Source organism: Alosa alosa, chromosome 17, assembly GCF_017589495.1.
Source record: "Alosa alosa isolate M-15738 ecotype Scorff River chromosome 17, AALO_Geno_1.1, whole genome shotgun sequence".
Taxonomy (NCBI): domain Eukaryota; kingdom Metazoa; phylum Chordata; class Actinopteri; order Clupeiformes; family Clupeidae; genus Alosa; species Alosa alosa.
In genome coordinates, this window is record NC_063205.1 from 9,598,480 (window position 1) to 9,618,423 (window position 19,944).

Consider the following 19,944-nt stretch of genomic DNA (forward strand, 5'->3'; position numbering starts at 1 on the left):
TAGTCTGTGAAATATTGTAACAGTGTCTGTCTTTGTTTATTGTTCACAAGGTTACTTCTGTAATACAATTAACAGTCCCAGTGGGGGTAACCTTCAGGTACTCGATTAGATTGGAATTGAACTCCCATCAGCAGAGAACAGAGATTTGGTCATGCTGATGTTCAGACACTTCTAGAATGGAAAGGAAAAGTTTTAAATATATATATATATATATATATATATATATATATATATATGATATACAAATTCATGAACACATAGGGTGATGTTTATTTATGTTTTTACGAACAATAATGTCTAATAGTAGCTTACTGCTTTCCCCGTTTTCATTTGCCATTCATTCTATGTAATAGCCTACCAGTGAGGGTTGAACATGACTAACTTATAGCTTCATAGCGTTATTATAGTATTGTAACTAGTTATAGTTATAGTATAGTAACTTATAGCTTCATAGCGTTATTATAGTATTGTAACTAGTTATAGTTATAGTATAGTAACTTATAGCTTCATAGCGTTATAGTTGATTTATAGCAGTGGCAGATCGACCCACTTTCACCATAAATGTTTGTTTCTCATCCTCATGCAATTACTGACAGACACATTTAGCAAAATATTGTTTGTCTCCACAATTACAGATCCAGCGTAAAATGGCTACAGTTGACTGGAACATTAACAGATCCTAACCTTATGGGCTTTTGAATAATTACTGGTAGAATGTATTAGTAAACTATTGTTAAGTTGCAGCAGGTCCTGGGCCACTTCAGAAGACTGAACCCAGGGAACCGGAGCACACAAATAATTCTAAAAGTCTTTAATGCTGCTAGTGACTAACGTTTTTTATGCAACACCGTCTTCATTCTGTGGTCCTGTCCATGAGCACCGACTGGCTAGAGCGCGAGTGTCCCCCATTTTATTGTTAAGTTCAGTTTGAAGTACCAAGTAGTTAAGTAAGTATAAGTATATATACTTTTTTGATCCCGTGAGGGGAAATTTGATCTCTGCATTTATCCCAATCCGTGAATTAGTGAAACGCACACAGTGAGCACACAGTGAGGTGAAGCACACACTAATCCCAGCGCAGTGAGCTGCCTGCAACAACAGCGGCGCTCGGGGAGCAGTGAGGGGTTAGGTGCCTTGCTCAAGGGCACTTCAGCCATGCCTACTGGTCGGGGTTCGAACCGGCAACCCTCCGGTTACAAGTCCGAAGCGCTAACCAGTAGGCCACGGCTGCCCCCACTTAACCTGACTTAACTAACTTAACCTGATGGGCTTTTGGATAGTTCAGTTTGTAGTAGTAATGAAGCACTACCCTAGTTCAACTTAAAAAGAGCCATCAAAAGCTACTGGAGATGAAGGTTGGAGAGAGAAAACAGTGAGTAATTTCGAAATAACCAACCACTTTTCTTCAGTTGGCATTTCCCATTTGTTCTTTCACATTTGCACTTTTTCACATACAGTAAGTGATGGCTCAAGAGAGGATTACTGTGCAAGGCACGCCAGTGTTTTCCTGGTAATGATCTGTAATAAGGTTTCTTCATTTAACTGAGATCATCTCACCTCTACACATTTCTCTGTCAGTTTTTGATAGTATATAATATTATGATTACTGTTATGAATATGGGTCTTTGGGACAGCTGTGTTCTGCATCTACATGGTGTGCGTGCTAGTAGTACTTTGCTCTATCAGAGAACCTTTGTTAGTTGTTCTAAATTCAGTTAGCTTGGCTGAAGTTGGTTTAAGCAAAATTACATACTTATCATTCTCATACTTATTATATGGTACATTTGGAATTGAATAGGGAGGTTAAAGTTTTCCTGAGAATTAGTACTGTGCATTAATTGTATTCCAGTGCATGTCCCCCAAACAGTACACAGGTTAGTTAAGTGTTTCCTTTCTAAAAATAGCTCTCGACTGTTGTCCGGTTGGGGGTAAAACAGAAATAGAATGTGGAAATGTTTATTTTTAGTGAAGCTTTTGTGGTCAAACGTGGCTAAATGAAGTTTAAATTAGAGTCGGAAGACATGAGCTTCTGATGAAATGGTCAATGGTAAATGTAGGTGTTCAATGAGTGACAGAATCCTTTCGCATGAGTCACTTCTTGGGTGTCAGAGGTACCGCTCATGAGTAGTGTGCTAGAGTGTCTCGGAAAAAGTGAAGAAACAGAGAAACGAGAGGTAGCGATGATTTTTTTTTATATAGATTTTTTATTATTAATAGACAGAAAAGATAACTACCTCTAGTACACAAACACGCAGCCACACACACATACACACGGAACAAAATATGCAACGATTCATTCATATCACATCGAGGCATCCGTTAGATTTGTTTTGGACAGCATCCATATAAATACGATAAATAAAATGAATGAGCGCGTTTAAATAAATAAATACTTCCTTGGTTTCCTTTGGTTGGTCGCAGGAGGTGTCCAGCACCAAGAGCAAATGTTGTGTTGAATGGCCGTTTAAAGTGCCTGTATTTTGCATAGAAAATCTTGACGTAAATAACAAGGTCAGGACAGACTAATTAACAACTTAGCTTACACAGAATTATATGTCATTACAATAACATTACGTAACAATGAAATACAATAAATATTATTGGCCATATTTGTAAAGGAATGTTGTGAACTGTTATGTGACAGGTGAAGCTTGGCTATGACTGGAATGGTTAGCGTAAAAGTTTGTGAGTCCATGGAAGATGCGCGCGATGCGCTGGAAAAGTGCGAAGGTATGAGTGAATGGAGTGATTTTACATGACAATCGCCGGGGTTATCCTTCATCTCTTGGTCGGAAAGTTTCAGTTTGGCTTTCTCGGGCATGTCTGGCCGCATCCTTAATGGAGCCTGCAAACTATCATTTCATCCCATAACCATACCTGCCAACACTCCCGTTTTCCCCGGCTTTCCCCCGTATTTTGAAAGCTAAATGTTGGCAGGTATGCCCATAACACCCCCATTAACACGGGGGCTGACATTCCCATGTGAGATGTGAACATTAAATGGGTCCTCATCATTTAGGGAGGTCGGATTCTCAATGGAGGCGTAGTTCGCTTCTCCATCGTCGTGTTCCTGTTGAGAGTCTTCAGAGCCCACTACTGTGTTATATGGGTCCCCTGGATTGGGTGGTCGGTTCCTCTTCCCTCTGTGTAAAAGACGCTCAAGTGGTATGGTATTTGTTTCTGGCAAGAAGATCGCCGACGGAGGCAGGTTTTGCCCAGCGACATAAACCTGCTTGGCCCGGTCTAGGTTGACCAGCATACCGTTTCTGGCTGAGTAGTACACGTCGTAGCGGTTTTCCAGAAGCGTGTGGTTGAAAATGCAATCTTCCTCCTTGCAGATGGGCTGAAAAAAAAGAAACACGTGTTAAAAACCGTGCTCAGCCTGTGATAAAAGCGCTCACTAACTTGCGTAAAATGGTGCGTAAAGTAATAACAGAAAAGGTGAATTGTTAATGGTCTATCCTTACTTTTCAATTTTCGATAGGAGTAAACTATAGAAAAGTATTAAAAGAAAGGTAATCTATGCACTGTATGAATCGGCTAGTTTGTTTAGAGTTAGATTCTAAAGCCTAAGATGATGGAAAAACGTACCGAGCTGAAGAGATTCCCCTCTGTATCCATGCACAAGAAGCGGTTACTTTTCACCCCTAGGATGGCTACACTTTGTCTTGTTTGAGCCTTTAATAAAATCACACCTGTACAAAAAAAATAAACAAAATGAGCACAAGCAAATATATTAAAACACCATATAATATAGAAGAGGAGCTACGCTTAGCCCATGTGTACCTCAGTCACAATAGTTCTTAAACAAACATTTGTCCTAAGAAAGCTTTACTTACTGTAGGAACCTCTGCTTGTCGTTTTTCGCACTTGTCCATTTAAACTGATCTCCAGATAGAAGTTGTTCATGTCCGAAGTGGTCTGGAGGTGAATGTATCTCCTCGGGTTTCCCCAGTTGGAGCCCAGCAAAGGTGAATGGTTCGGTGCGCCGTCCACAGGTGGCAGCCCATGAAGCGCCGCCAGGCAGAGTGCGAAGAAGGACGAGTGCATGTTCAGGACGGAGGAAGCTCTGCGCATCATCTCGGCAAGTGCTGCGAGGGACGTTCTAGCAGAAGATGATGTCTTCTACAAGAGATGCTGAAGACTGGTGCGTCTGGAGCTCTGATGTCCCTCAACTTTGCGCGCCGCTATTTAAGGCCTCCAGTCGCCACTCCTCGCTCCCATCTTTTACGCAATGCTCGCCCCCAGCAGCAGATTTTGGGATCGCTATGATAGACAAGCGGAAGGGGGGGTGTGGTGTGGTGGGGTGGGGGGGGGGGGTCCAATGCACTTCCACCTCTGGCCGTTTATAACGAATGTGCATTGGCCGTTAGAAGTCTGTGGTTTGTTAGTGTGCAATCACTGTCGCCCACACGTCGCTTACGTTTGACATGTTGCAACATATCAGGTTGAACTATTGAAACCTCAAAAGAATGTGTTTCTCATAGGTTGATGAAGATATGTTGGTAGGGCTGTAGGTAATTACATGTTTCCCTTCTAATCAATATTGTAAAATTCATACATAAAGGTAATATTTCACAAATTAAGTATGATTGGGTCAGGTTGGATGTTCACCTGGGTTTGTTTTACATAATTTTAAACTGCAGAGTGCATAGATTATAGACACATGCTACAGTTATCTGCTGTTGTAAATTGTCCGTCAAGGTAGTATTATGTCTCGTTAGAAAGTGACTCGTTAGAAAAGAAAGTGCTGCTAATACCATTTCAATGTAAGTCATTGTCGGCCCACTGAACGTTTAAGAACTCTTCGTACTGCAGTTAAATATTTAAACCAGCAGAGGGTGTCCGCGTCGCATACAAAATGCGTTTCAGTTTTGGCTAAAGCAGCCTTGCGACCAATAAATAACTGTGTATACGAAGTACAAATACATTTTCTATATAGTATAACCGACTTGACACTGAATATATATATATAAACAATGTATACAAATTGGTGTCTTAGGAACACACATTTGTGCAATAACGTTTGATAATATATTTTTTTGCCATAAACTACTTCTTGGCAAAGCAGCATTACACTTTTAATCTACTTATCTCCCATTCACCCCCTGCAATACGACCTTCATAGTTTGCTGTTAATTTTTGTGTCTTTCTCTCAAAAGTCAGCAAGCTACTTATCTTCAGTAATCTAATCAATGTAACATATGTTCTCTCATGCTTAAAGGAGACTCTTAATCATCAGTTCAAGGATAGGACTCTGAAACTTAAGACCCACCTGATATAGCCTATTTTTATGATGTCCATGTCTTCACAATGTGTCACAAATATTTTTATGCAGTGGCAGTTAATCCTCCTCTGTAAAAAGAAAGTTTCGGGTCAGGAGCGGTGGCAGTTGTGAATGGTGTTTGGAAACGGGATACTTCTTGAGAACCATCAAAATAATGACAAATGAGGGGTGTCTGCTTTCACAATGGCCAACCATATAATCTACCAAAAGACAGGCTGCTATATAAGCAGCTGATGTCACAGCAGCTTACTTATTAGCTGGCTTCTCAGCAAGGGTATGGAGACTATGTATTTTATGGGGTACAGGTTAGAATGCCCAAAACAGCTTCCAACGCATGCTTTTAGAAACACATCTGTGTCTACACACACACAAACTCTCACACATTTCTTCTTCCATTAGTGTAGAGACACCATTTCATAAGGTGAATATAAGTTGTTGTAGTTATGGTCAGAGGTGGTAAATGACTGCATTGCTATATTTTACCGGACATACGAAAACATATCTTGAATGTATTACCAGCATATTATGTTTTTCATAAGATAGACAGGAAGGTCTGACAGCTCTTAAAAAAGACAAACTTTTATTGGTATTTCAGGAATAATGGTTAGACAGCTGTGCACAGCACATACGTACAAAAATAAAAGGAAAATCACTTTTTTTTCTTCAATATATCAGTATTCATACTTCGCATCGTCTGTTTTCAGAAACAAATGATTGGAGAAGTTTGTTGTTTCCTACTATTTTACAATCATTGTAACAAATCAAAACTAAGGCAGAAGGTGAGGTATATGTCAACAGAGAGGAGGGGAATGGGAAGGAGCTCACTCCCCACAGTGCACGGATACAAAACCAGGGGGAGAGAATGACAGGGGGACAAAGAGAGAGAGAGAAAGAGAGTAGAAAGAAACAAGAAGTTCTGCCGATACACACGCACGTGCTAAAGCACGCACACTCACACACACACAGACACGCATGCATGCATACATACATACATACATACATACATACATACACACACGCAGGAAACATCAAAACCCCTCAGAGAAAGGATTTCTCTTTCACAGCAAGTCATGAGTGAACCAAACTGAACAAAGTTTTCACAGGGTTGTTCTTTGGAAAACTAGAAAGACAACTGACTGATAAACCCCCACATTTTAAAGTAGTAATGTTGTGTAAGATGCTACGGATGTCTAATTTCAGTCAAAGACCAAGAGTGATAAAGTCTACAACATTTTGGTGTCTAGCCAGTTTAGTTGTCAAGTGGTATTCTGTGAACCTTCTTTCTTTCTCTGGGCAAATAGTGTCATTCTAGAACATTCTAGAACCTTCCAGAACTCTTGTTGATTTATGTGGGAAATCTTGATGGAACACACAAACAGGTCAATGTCAGTGTATATATACCCTGTTAAGTGTGTGCTTACATGAGTGTGTTGTCCTGTCACCCACATGGATTGACAAAACATGAACTCAAATAAATGAACAGTGTGTTTGATCACCTTCATTAATAATCACTTTGTACTACTTCTGAAGTATCTTCCATTCAGAAAGAGAGCCCTCAGACATTGTCCAAAGTGGCACTCAAAAAAAAGAAAAAAAAATCCCTATTTTGTACCAAGTGCAGTCACATTACAAAATAGCAAGCTGTTTCTCAGACCAGAGAATGTCTACTGCTCGTAGCTGTTACAGACAAGTTTGAAAGCTTAGTGTGTCATGGACACCCCCAACCCCTCCCCTGCAATGACTATAGGTAGTGCTCAGAGACCTTCGTGTGGTATGGACGCCACACCAAAAAAGCGAGCGGTCCCCACTTCTCTGAAGCCGCGGTCGTTCCCGACTTACTCAGGAAACAAGCCTTCTATTTCATGCCCAATAAACATTTTTACAGCTGTTGCGATAAATCTATGAGCCAGACTCATCAACACTTGGGATCGCATTCATTCCCCAAGGTTCACATATTCATTCTCCAATGTTTCAGATGCCTTTGCCATGGCGAAATTGGCTCCGCTGAAGTGTATCTGGTGCCCGTATTTTAGGACACAAGTCACAGTTTTCTCTGCTGTCCCACCGTTCCCCTTTAGCATAATCACATTGTTTGAAAAGGCATTCGTAGAAAGAAAAACAAAATTAAGCAGCATAGCCTTTGCCCGACAATGTAACGTGATGATTCATCTGGCTATCCCTCTTTGTTGTCTCCACGCAGGCTGGAATTAGAGATTCTTAACCTAGAGACTGTCCTTCAGCTGTAAGGCAGTGGAATCTAAAGCAGTGCTTTGCTAGTCCTACCATATGTGCCTGTGGGGTATCATTGCCAGCAGTTAAACAAATCCTGGCATTACGGAGCCCGCTGCTGATGCTCATACCAAGGGAGAAAGCTACAAGTTTAGCACATCATTTAGCTACGGGAGACGGGTTAACCTTGTTAATAAACTTAGCTCTGTTCTCCCGGCTCTAAAATGCTCCAAGGGGACGGACTTTGGTTAGTGCCAAAATGCCTGGTCAGCTCTCATTATGTGTGGAGCAGTAGCTCCAGATCGTGCTAGGCTGCAGACACGACACATTTTGAAGAGGCTCAGGATGATTCAGCTTTTTTTTTAAAAAAAGAAAAAAAGTATTCTCATCTATGTTCTGCATCAGTTGTCCTCTTCAAATTCATTCACGGCTGGGATGGGAGAGGATGACATTAACATTTCCCAACCATGTCAAGAATGTGCACCAGCCTGAAGCCTAGCCACGCAGTTAAAATGTGTGGAAAGACCAGTAGCAGTTCTGCTGATTTCCCTCTTGCATACAGTATCACGACCGAAGACTCTATGGGAAAGTTCTGCCAGAAGAAATCAACAGCCACAGGCCAAATGCTATCACAGTGCAACCAGAAACCTAAAGCAGCCCTGCCTTGATCATCAAATAAATCTATATCCATCTACCCCAGTTACTCTTCAAGTACTCTCGCCAACACTAGTTTCCAACTCTTGCTTGTCATCCAAAATTCAAGCATCACTATATGTATTGATGTAAAGGCAGGCAGATGGCTTGTTGAGGAGGGTTTGGGTGGGTTGGCTGGGGGTGGGAGGGGGGGACAGAGGAGGGGGTGGGGAGGGGAGAGGAGATGCGACCCGGGACAACATGAATTGCACAGACAGTCCTGCTCGCAAGTCAGGGTCGGGGCTTGCCCATGGCTCTGACCTTGAACTAAAAATGGATTAAACCAGGAAAGGACACTCCTGGGTTACTGCTGGAATTTCAAGGCCTCAGCCGACTGTGGCACTTTACAGAAGCAAGTGACTGGATGGTTGATAGTGGCGGTGGCGGAGGGCTCAGGTATTTCAGAGGCGGCTTGTCCCCCCTCGACACCCTCCTGGCAGGACCCGCATTCTTCCCGGGGGATTGAACAAACAAGCAGGCAGCAGACAGCGTCCCATAAGTCTTTTTCCAGATTAAAATAGTTCCATTCCTTCTGTGTTTCTCTACGGAGAACTATTCTGCAGGGTGGGAGTGGGGGGGGGGGTGTACAGGGGACAGAGAAGGGGTAAAGGGATGGGCGAGGTGGGACAGAGTTTGGGGGATGGAATGGGTGGCCTTTGGATTCAAGTAGACAGCGGTAGCCGAAAAAACCACAAGTATCTATGAGGAGCGGTGCTGTCCCTCCTTCCGATTCCATGCATGCGCATACACTCATGTTACAATTAGATTTTGAAAATGCTCAGCTACACCCTCAAGCGCGATAGCCTCTCCAGCCACTGTCCTGAATTTGTGCTGCTTCGCTACAGGCTTTGCTCCAAGCATCAGAAACAACGCCTAAAAATGCAGTGTTACCCCGCTGACACTTCAGTTTAAATGCTCTGTCAAGACCAATACACAATACACGCTATGAAAACACGCGTCCAGCACACATTTCCCATCCAGATACAGTATCTACAACCATTGTGGTGGCTACATTGGGCAACCTGATACATGGTTTTGCCATTTCCAATCAATTGAAAAATGCAATTGCACAGTATAAACTCCTAGTGTTTTTTTCTTTTTTGTCAGAGTGGTGTTATCATCAATATTTACATGGTTTTCTTTGCTTCGGAAGACACTCTCATCCACAGCGATGCACAAAGCTTGCAGTGTTACATTTTACCCATCAATTCAGCCAAACATTTAAGAAGCTTTAGGGTACAATGCCAGCAGTGGTTCCATTTATGGGATAGATAAATATATATGTAGATTCTTTTTTTTTTAATGTGCGCTTGCATAAAATCCTTGTTTTTCTCTTCGTTTCTTTTACAAAAAAAAACAGACGGCAAGTGGTAAAACTTCAAAGCAAGTCTTGCCCAAGCTCAGTAGAAAAGAGAGACCGTCCCACCATATCTAGTGGCCTTCTTTGGAGACGACTGGACGAGAGCGTAAACTCTTGACTGGCCTCTTGGGAGCTTCTCTTCAGCTGCCCCCCTGGGGGCCTTTACCAGTCAGCACCCATGGCTGAAGACCCCTCTGGTCTTTGTCCAAGCCAGAGTCTCAATGATCAAATCAATCTAATTAGAGGAAAATAGAAAATAGACCAGAGATACTTTGCCCACAAACCACCCCACCCACCCAACCCCCAACCGTTCCCTTCCCTTGTCCCTACCCCCACCCCACCCCCTTTAACCCACCCTGGAGAGTCCCCAGTGAGCGCTGGCTTGCATGTCAGCCCTATTTCTGACTGCCTGGGGCGTTTCGTGCATGCAAGTTAAAGGGAATGCCAAGGCACCTTCTCAGCATGCAGCAAAAAAGGGGGCTCTGCATGTAAGTGCTCTCACGTCTCCCGTCCGCTTCCACAAAAAAAAAAAAAAAAAAACTTCAATCAGTCACAAAAAACGAAACCGCCACGAGGCGCAGAGGCGTCGACACGCCGCCGTACGGTTTTAGCCACGAGGAGACAAAAACTAAACAGGCATTCCTTATCTGCAAAAACAACATCATGCATTCTCTTTATCCGGACGTGTGGCTCTTCTTTTTTTTTCCTTTTTTTCTGAGGTAATAAAAAGTATCACTTCACTTCTAAAAGCTGAGGGAACATCAGTCATCTCAATGTCAAGGGTAAAGTCTCTGACTCTGACAGTTTTGGCAAGCACCCAAGTGAAGTCAAGAGGCTGGCACAACCTCCAAAAAAATCTATAATCAAACAATAACAAAATAAAAGAGAAAAGAAGCAGCAAAGGATGGCATATACATAAGTTCTAATACAAATTTAGCTATACAAATATACATATATAAAGAGAGAATAAATACCAATAATTATAGTGTTGCTTCCAGTCCATCCATAGTCGTGTGTATATATGCATTCTGGTATGTAGCTATTACCTGGGAGAACATCCACATGTGCAAATCAGTGAGTTATTGCAAAGCTTGTTTATGTCCACTCATATTCGGGGGAGGAAGTGGGTGACAGTCATGGCGGTGGTGGCTTTGTTGCCTCTCTTCACTCGGCCATGCTTACTGAGGGCAACATAGAAACCCTTGTAAACGGAGGACTCATAGGCATTGTAGTTGTTTGGCAGCAAGATCTCGTTGAACTTGCACTCATCCCGAAAGACGGTCTGAGACACAGAGGAAGAGAGAGAGAGAGAGAGAAATGGTTAATTGACAAAAGTGGTGAATAACAGTGTGTACTGCGCTGTTAGGATGAGGAACAAGCTTGGTGAAAAATGATAGCAGTGATCAACCAGTGAGCAAAGGAGAGGAAAAAGCCCTTTCATCACTTTTGCCCCCTTCTGAGTCTTGCCATGCAGGAATACCTCATGCTGCATGCCTGCTGAGAGGTGATGCATCAACATTGTTCTATTTGGCAGGGCCATTAGGGACAGAACACCCCTTTGGATAGAAATGGGCAAACCCGAAAGCTCAGTGAACAGCAGATATTTTCACTGGGCCCTCACTGGACTCATGATATATGGACCTACACTGGCCTTGGTTATAAGTGGCACATTAAATATTAGAGGCACTTAAACAGCTGAAATCGTTTTCAGCCATAAGAAATACAATATAGACCTTACTGTGTCTATCACAAGCGTTGTCAATATTAAATTCCTTTATGTGGGCACCATTTGTTAATGATGCTGTTGACCTATGATTTGCTCTGTGACCCGTTCTTTATGGCGTGAATTAGCACGTCATCTTCACATATCAATTCAGCATGTCAGTGCCTCTCAACAGCCCATGTACAATGTATCTCTCAATGAGTGGCGCTTCACGTTTACTGCAGCCGCGGTCCCTTTATGTTACACGCCCAGCTCAAGAATGGGAACACTACTGGCACCTGCCGCTCGTCACTGGCGCACAGCTCACTACGCAGGTGAGGGAACAATAGTGGACTTGGCGTGCGTGTCATACCGCGCAACACTTTGAACAAGTGGACGCATCTGAGTACTCTGATTGCGTTGCAATAAAACGGCAATAGAGTAAAAAAGCGCGACTCAGCAAATCAGTCTTACCACTACACACCACCCATGCATCACAATCACCCCGAGAACACTTGAACAAGGCAAAATTATTCTGGGTATCACGGTCCCATGATTAAGCATTTTCCTCTTCCCGTAAGACATTTCTCTAAGGTGTGTCATGTGGTACGTTAAAATGCAGCAATATATTATTTAACTTTCCATGCAAGAGTTCCACGATTACAGTAATATTTTTAGATATATGTTCCATGAGATCAGCAATGTATTATTTATAAATATGAATTATTTACAGTAGAACACTTCCATGCTTTCCATGCAAGCTTACATTGCCATTGTATTTTAGGCTTATCATTGGCTACACATACAGAACTCCTTGGCCTCGTTAAATATAGACACAACCTGGACAACTAATTTATAATTGCCTTATTTTTATTGCAGATGTGTTATTTCATGCATGTAGCTGCAACCTATTATAATTGTGCAGGTCTTCGCGGGGGGGAGATGCGAACAACATAAAAAGCAATACAATTGCGCACACCTACCGTTCCGTATAACCTTCCTTTGCTATTCATTGCGAAAAACAGCTCACTTTTCACGCCATACAGGCTAACCACTCCTCGCTCCACGGTAGAGATCTCTATTAGACCTGATTAAACAAAATATCATGTTATGCAGAGGAAGTCCAACTGACACTGTATCATTTTGACTGATACTGGAAACAAAGGCATGCTGTGTGCAGTGGTGGGTGTAACCTTGCAGGTGGCGATTCTGGAGGCATAGTCTTTGTTTAGAATAATTGTCTGCCTCGATATTTACTTGTATTGGTCAGATGAATATCTCTATTTAACTGCACTTTCAGACGTGCATGGCCAACCGTTTCTGGGCCGCAGAAGGAGCCAGTGTAAAAATAAGTTGGCGTCTATATCCGTCCAAGCATTCATGTCATGTTTTAGCCTGGAAAGATATTTAGCACTAACGGATACTGGTTTTTTTAATAGATTTATCTTTGCTTTAGGAGACATTCAATTCTGCCGACACGACGGTATTAAATATCATGCCAAACGCCAAGGATATAGATGCCTTCTCAAGTCGCCTTTACTTGTGACCGGCGATATTATGTGACATCTATTACATTACATTTCTGGATGCAACTCACTGTACTGGTTTTCATTATGTACACCGTTTATACTGCCGTCTGGGAGGATCTGAAGGTGAAACCCGATGCCCACGTTGCAGTACAGCCTCCGCACTCTCTTGATGCCCAGCAAATAGTCACTCTCCCAGTTCATGTCCGATTTCTCTCCCGAGATACCCAGAATGGACCGGGAGAATAGAGTCTCCCATCTTTTCTCCAATAAAGTTGCATTAGTCCTGCTTGGAATCGGATATGATGACACAATCCCAACTAGGAATCCTAGGAGAACAATCGCAGTCAACGTCCAGTGCGTGCTGGCCTCGTAGGACATACTGATGAGAAACCTTTGCGCAATGGCCATCCGGTTTACCTTCGGGGCACGTGGTCAAAATTAATGGCCCTAAAAATACCACTCTTCTTGTTTTTCTTCCTTCGGCATGGTGGTAGAGGCTTATTTTTGGAAGGCAGATCAGGGCTTCGGGCATGAAACGGTATCCCGAGATCAGAAGAGTAGAAAAAGGAGAGAGCGTGACAGAACTTGTGGTGGTGGTGGTGGTGATGATGACCATGTTTTGTAGCTCCGCGCCTCTCTCGCTGGGCAACGCTGGCCGTGGAGGATAGCCTACCACTCACCAAAAAGCCTATCTCACCTTGCAAGGAACCGCATCCTTATAGTGACATCACTCTGACTTCACCGCTGCCCCGTCAAACAAAGTATCCTAAGGGAGGGGAAAGAGAGAGAGATAGAGATAGCGAGCGAGAGAGAAAGTTGCAAGCCAGCAAGTACTGTCTGTACTGCAAGCGCTGAAACTGCAGTCGCAAGTCTGATGGGAGTAGGGTCGGACGCTGTCACTCTACATGCGAGATGGGGGTCGCAGAGTCCCATTGGATGGCTTTGAGCGATCATGGGATGCGATGGGGTACTTTGGCAGAGCCCAAAATGGGACGGTGGTCATATGTCTGACAAGCTGCTTCCTTATTTAGAGGGAAGGTGTAAAAACAGTCCTGTAGTCACCGGAGAGCAATGGTAATCTTGTCCGCCACTTCCTTCGCTGTTTGTTCAGGAAGTTCACTCAATATGATTTCGAAAGACTGTAAAATGTATGTTTTAGGGACAATTCAATATACTACAGTTAATCGCTATAAATAGTAAGCTTTCTCTGCGCTCGGTGTTCGACTCGATTGGTACCTGCAAATGATGCGCAGAAAACGCTGTGTTTTGGCTGGCCCTGTGCAGAATGCATGCACCGCCGGGAATGCCTGTACGTCAGCGCATACCATGCTTAGTTACGTGGTTCCCCAGGTGCTTCGAGCGTTAAGGAAGTGAAACTGAACCGTAGTAACACTTTGGGAGGCGCTGTTGCGGACAGATGAATTATGGCTGAATAATGATTTAAGATATTTAGAGCTCAGGCCAAACGATTATGCCAACAGGAGTTCAGCCTTAAGTTTCGCTGAAACATTTGTATACACACAATGAATAATAGCAGTTAACAATTCCTTGCTGGTAAATTGGAGCACTAAGTTTATTTATATATTTTATATCTGTAACTGGAATTAGGCTGTATTATTTATAACACGCGTCATTCATATCGACACAGTGGCTAAACAACGACAGAAGCAAAACACTCTCTGTTGTGCGAATATAATCAGATTAAATACATTTTTAAAGAACATTTCTACAGGTAGGCTACAGCATAATTATGCAATCATAAACTGTCATAGCGCCAATTAACAGAATTGATCACATAGGCTATATTTTTACAGTATTTCTGACTTTACTGAGCAAACCCATGGAAATGGAATGATATCAGCACTTAACAAGTGGTCCAGGGGCCAATAGTCTTGACTGCATCAATTGAAATCTCCATGGACAGAGTGTTGCATAAATCAATTCAAAGCGTGCACATGTGCAGAGACTTCAAAAAGTCCCCCTTAGCAGTGCTGATATGTCAGAACTCAGATGGAGTGAGAGACACATGCACAGTCTGTGGGGAGAGTAAAAACTGCAGTGCCAGGACTGCTGTGTCAGAGGAAGTGATTGTTTGTGTCGATTAAACATCCTTGGTCTAGCGAGCAAAAATCACTTGCATGTTTTGAACATATTAACTGGACATCACCTCAACCCAGTGAAGACATGATGCTCTCATAGTCTAGCCTCCTGAGTCAGGTCTGACACTTATTGGCCTCATTTTTGTTAAGTGTCCGGTCATATTGGAGGACTGACAAACAGGCCTACATTTTGATGAATGGGTCTCTCACAAAGAGCTTGCAAAGAAGAGTGCCCTTGACCTATTGACTGCTTCTCTCCACCTCAATATCAGGAGATGAGACCATTTCACACAGCTGCACAAATACAACTACTAAACAGGTCAAAAGCTTTTGCCTTTGTTCTGCTCACTGTAACGTAAATATGTGTTTGAGTTAACCGGATTGAAAGAAAGCCAGTCAACTGAATGCTGTAAGCCAAATATTATCACTTATTCTTGAGAGATCACATTTGGAGATCCCTTTAGGCTCATAAAGCCATCATATTTTCCCTTGCCACTAAACACTCCATACCACAATGTCTCAGCTGCTGAATCATTTATTATACTGTTATGTCTCCTGTCAGCTCACACACACACACACACACACTCTTTCTCTCTCCCTCTCTCTGTCTCTCTCACACACTCTCTCTCACACATTCATTTTCAAACACATTATCCAGGTACAAAAGAGGCCTCTGAAAGGTTAATAGCTAGGTAGATAGCAATTGGAAAGAGCACCAATATAAGCTTTGTTACTGTCAGGTCAACTGCTTGCCTGTCAATCAGTGTGCACATGGACGGACACACACACACACACACACACACACACACACACATTAAGTCACAATTGTTGTGAAACATCAAGACATACAGGCAGGCTTTGTACAGTGTAAGTAACTGGATATACTTGAGTATCAAGCCCTTTCAATTAGGGTTTTATTAACATGGGGTTAGGCGGTATTGAGACAACAGCTGGGGCGTTCCAGCAGAGGCCGGGAGAGAATTGCTCCGGCATGACATCAGAAGTGTGAGTGGTCATATAGCAGTGTGTCCATTCCTTGGAATTGAATGCGGCTCTCAGTGCAAAGTCATTCTCAAAAGTCTGCATCCAGCTCAGAATACTACAGAGAGAGAGAGAGGCCAGATCAATTTTACTTTTGCCTAATTTTTTGAAAATTACTTTTGGAATCAGTTAAAAATCCTATAAATATCCATATAAAACACTCTGAAATCATCCCATTGACTCCTGTGTATTTGTGCAAGGGTGACTTACAGAATTGGTTATGCTGCTATAAACCATGTGATTTCCACAACCATTGGCAAAAATCACTAGAATACTATAAAATGCATTTTGGAATTATAGGCCAGTTGAATAAATGGCTAAGGGGAGGAATAGACCATGCTCTTGCTGACAAAGCTGATCCATAATTCAGCAGATAGGAGAAAGAGCTACTGGTCCGGCCTAACTGACTTTTGCTGCTCTGAAATGGCAAAGAGCTGAAAAGAGCTTTGCTCTGGAAATGGAAGAATGGAATATTGTAACGTATATTTACGACATATTGCATATATTGCAGATTTTCAAATGTATGTGTGTGTTAGTAGAAAAATAAAGGTAGGTAGGCCTAGTAGGTTCCGTACACATTATAGTACAGCAGCTGATGGCTATGCAGAGAGAAGCCTGCCACTGGTAACAATGTCTCTGCATGCATGTGTGGCAAATTTATAGTAGCAAAGTACTTAGGTTGGCTCATCCACATTAGCACAAATTAAATGATTTAAGCTGTACACTAACGCCAAGAAGCTTGTTACTAAATATTACAAATGTGATTCACTTATTATCAATGGCATCTTGAAATATAATGCTGATAACATGCTATTATGTAAGACTGATGAATGAAAAAAAAAGCGAATGTAAATTTTGCTCTTCCTTGTGTGAAACTAGCAGAAGGATAACAACACTGAAATCGGATAAGATTACATAATGTAATGTATAATGCACAAATGCATTTGTTTTTTGGCATTTTCAAATCTGTAATCTTCTGCTGATGGTTTCCATGGCACCATCATATTGGGTGACAGGTAGAGCTCTCTATTACATCACCGTCTGAGATGCGGGGCCAGTAGGACAATGGCACCTCAATGCCCCCGCTAATATGAAGCAGGACTCCCATCACCTACTCTTAAGCTGTGCATTTACTCCAGCCCTCCCCAGTTTGGTGTGTAAATAATACAATCACCCTAACCTCTGTTCATATTGACCACCCACATGTTGCAAGCCCCCTCATGTCTTACTGCCAATTTGAGAAATTACTTTATTTGTAGTGCTTATGTGACAAAAATGTGTGCAGCCATACAGTACTTGAGTTATTATATTCCATTCTTTCAGTCAAGTCATAGTTGATGGGACATTTCATTTCATCTATTTATTTCTTTTGTATTTTAGCCATTAGTCATTTAGTCATTCAAGCACATTTATTTCACTTATAATTATTTAAAGTGGTGACACATGGACCAAGTTAAAGGCACACGTTATGAAATGACCATAATGAACTTTCAACATTTCACCAGAGAGGCATACCAACCTCTGGCAGAGGACTCTCGAGCTCTGTGAATTGGACTGCTGATTCCAGCCTCTCATGCCAATCCATCTGTCCCCGAAGCCAGATCCAGGCACGCCCTATGCATACAACAGTATGTGTCACCAGCAGATTATTCAGATTTCAACAGATATGGTCAAACAAAATGGCTTAAAGAAAAGGAGACTGAATGTGTTTGAGGTGGAGAGAAACGATGTCCACGGCTCACCTCCCTGCGATTGGGTAAATTTGATTTACTGCAGTCTCCAGGTTTGCGCTGACAAGATCTCAGTGTTTGTAACATGAGCTAGCCAGCCAATCACCTTCAATATAATTCAGAACAACACTCGCCAGCTACATCATCAGCCTCATAGAATCCAGAGGAATATAGTTCCAGTAAACAGCATGAACACAGTGAATGGGGGTAGAGCAAGCTACCAGATTATCATACATGCAGACACATCTTCCTGCCACTAAAGCACAAAGCGACTTTTGACCAATAATGTTCACTATGGGAAACTCAATTTCGAGCAAAGATGGCAAACAGATACTGCATGTTCTGTGGTTATGAAGTGTCAGCTGCAGGCTATAATCTTCTGTGCAGGGTTGAAGACTTTGGCAGACTTTCTGAGATGAACATTTTGATTGCCTAGTCAGTGCCCAGGGGGAATTGCTTTCTAAAAAGAGACAATTTATTTCTAAGGGGATCAAATGGAGGACATCAACAGTTAAATACAAATGGCTGCTCACTCATTTGCCATTGCAATTCAGACAACATTCAGACATTTTTGTTTTTCATCACATAATGCTGCAGCATCCCTTTATATTACACTCCAACTTTGAGAGACAAGTTCTAGAGCACCTGGGCTCTAAGATCATACGAGATTATGTTTACCTTAATTGCCATTGTAGCCTAACCTGGCCTTCCTCTTAGGAAACCAGGCCAGCTGTTTTTATCCAAGAGTCTTGTTGCCTCTCTAAAGTAGAGGGCACTCAAGCTTGTCCAGCACATGCTGTTCCCTTACCATATCGACTGAGGACACTGTCTGTACCGAGAATAAGACACAACATTTTATTTGGGCAGCCTTAAATGTGTTTGCCCCTTCAACGAAGAACACTGATGAAGACTAGAATACTGAGGTAACACCAGCATATTAGTTTGATGCTTAGCTAGCTCACATACGTGATTATACGTGATGTTTATGAGCACTCAGTAAAAGACTGCATCACAAATAAAACAGCTGTGCGGACAAACATGATGGAGAATGAAGGTTTTGAAATTGCAATGCAGATATACACTGTGAAGATACAGCTCAGATTATTGTTCATAATGCTCATAAGGGTTTTAACAGATGAGTCTGAGGCACGTGACACTCACATCCTGCCATTTCTGCCAACACTGGTGTACTATACACAGTAGTTTATTTATTTTTTCTTTCATTCTTCTCTTTTCAAATTCAAGGCAATAAACTCAATGACCGCCAGGGAATCCATTCATCTTTGTTTCCCCTCTAGTACAGCAACTATAAAGACATTCTTTAATCCATCTAATCTATCTAATTAGCAGGCAAAGGTTGTCTCTCCCAATAGCCCTTTAAAATCTCAATTACATTAAATTAACGTTTACATGAAGTTTTGCACTAGCTTTGCTCCTTAATATATAAAGAAATCCTTACTCAAGTTACAAAAGTGAATCATGGAACTACACCAGTTTTTAGCTAAAATAAAAAAAGAGCCCTGCATCCAGGGCAGAGATATAAAGTATGTGTAAGAATGGTTTCATCGACATGCTGTTATTCCCAGGCTTTCGTGTTCTTCCCCCTGACCAGATGATAACACTAAAGGACTGCTTGAACCGCTGAGCGTAATTAAATATACACGAGGCAGAGAGAGTGCATGGGATTGCGTGCGTAGAGGCGGTTTGTGCGGTCGTGAGATGGCCAGGGCCAGCTCAGTTCAGCCCAGTTCTCATGGGAGGGACGAGCGGTTTTCAAGGACACCATTTCAGCACCACGCAGCGAAGAGCCCTCAAGGTACACCGCTTAAGCATGCAGCCGAAACCAGGCACGGAGAGGATCGGAGGGAAATAAATTTAGCCCGCATGCAAATGATCTATCCCTTTCTCTGATTCATCATACCGCATAATGTCTTTCATCTCAAAAAAAGGGGCTAAAAATAAACCAGGTCTAAAATAGAAACCAAAGTCAGGATTAGGTGTGTTTCCCTTTGTGAGTGCTCTACCACCATTCAAAATTCAGTTGCATAGCAATCAGCAGGCTGTATTCTCACCGGGTCTATGTACCTCCTACCTCCTCCCTTATACATCAGCTGCTGAGAGATCAAGCTCCATCACTCACAGTCTCCCTGACCGACTATGTGTGTCTGTATTGATTCTCCTTTTAGCTACGTTATCACAACATAGTCCTCAAGGGAGGAGAGATGTCAATAAGACGTGAACAGTGGTGAAAGCTGCACCCTCTCCAGTGGCTCT

The 19,944-nt window shown here is 42.4% G+C and overlaps 2 protein-coding genes across 2 annotated transcripts; both read right to left on the bottom strand.

The window, feature by feature from the left end:
* Positions 1 to 2,289: 2,289 nt before the first annotated feature.
* Positions 2,290 to 4,172, bottom strand: fgf23 (fibroblast growth factor 23). The gene is made up of 3 exons (XM_048268373.1): positions 3,840 to 4,172; positions 3,592 to 3,695; positions 2,290 to 3,343 (listed from the first exon to the last, which is right to left on the bottom strand). Exons 1-3 carry the CDS (start codon positions 4,078 to 4,080, stop codon positions 2,924 to 2,926), a joined length of 765 nt encoding a protein of 254 aa, XP_048124330.1. The 5' UTR covers positions 4,081 to 4,172; the 3' UTR covers positions 2,290 to 2,923.
* A 5,754-nt stretch (positions 4,173 to 9,926) lies between these two features.
* LOC125310582 (fibroblast growth factor 6-like) lies at positions 9,927 to 13,965 on the bottom strand. The gene is made up of 3 exons (XM_048268140.1): positions 12,869 to 13,965; positions 12,255 to 12,358; positions 9,927 to 10,851 (listed from the first exon to the last, which is right to left on the bottom strand). Exons 1-3 carry the CDS (start codon positions 13,206 to 13,208, stop codon positions 10,675 to 10,677), a joined length of 621 nt encoding a protein of 206 aa, XP_048124097.1. The 5' UTR covers positions 13,209 to 13,965; the 3' UTR covers positions 9,927 to 10,674.
* Between the last annotated feature and the right edge of the window lie 5,979 nt (positions 13,966 to 19,944).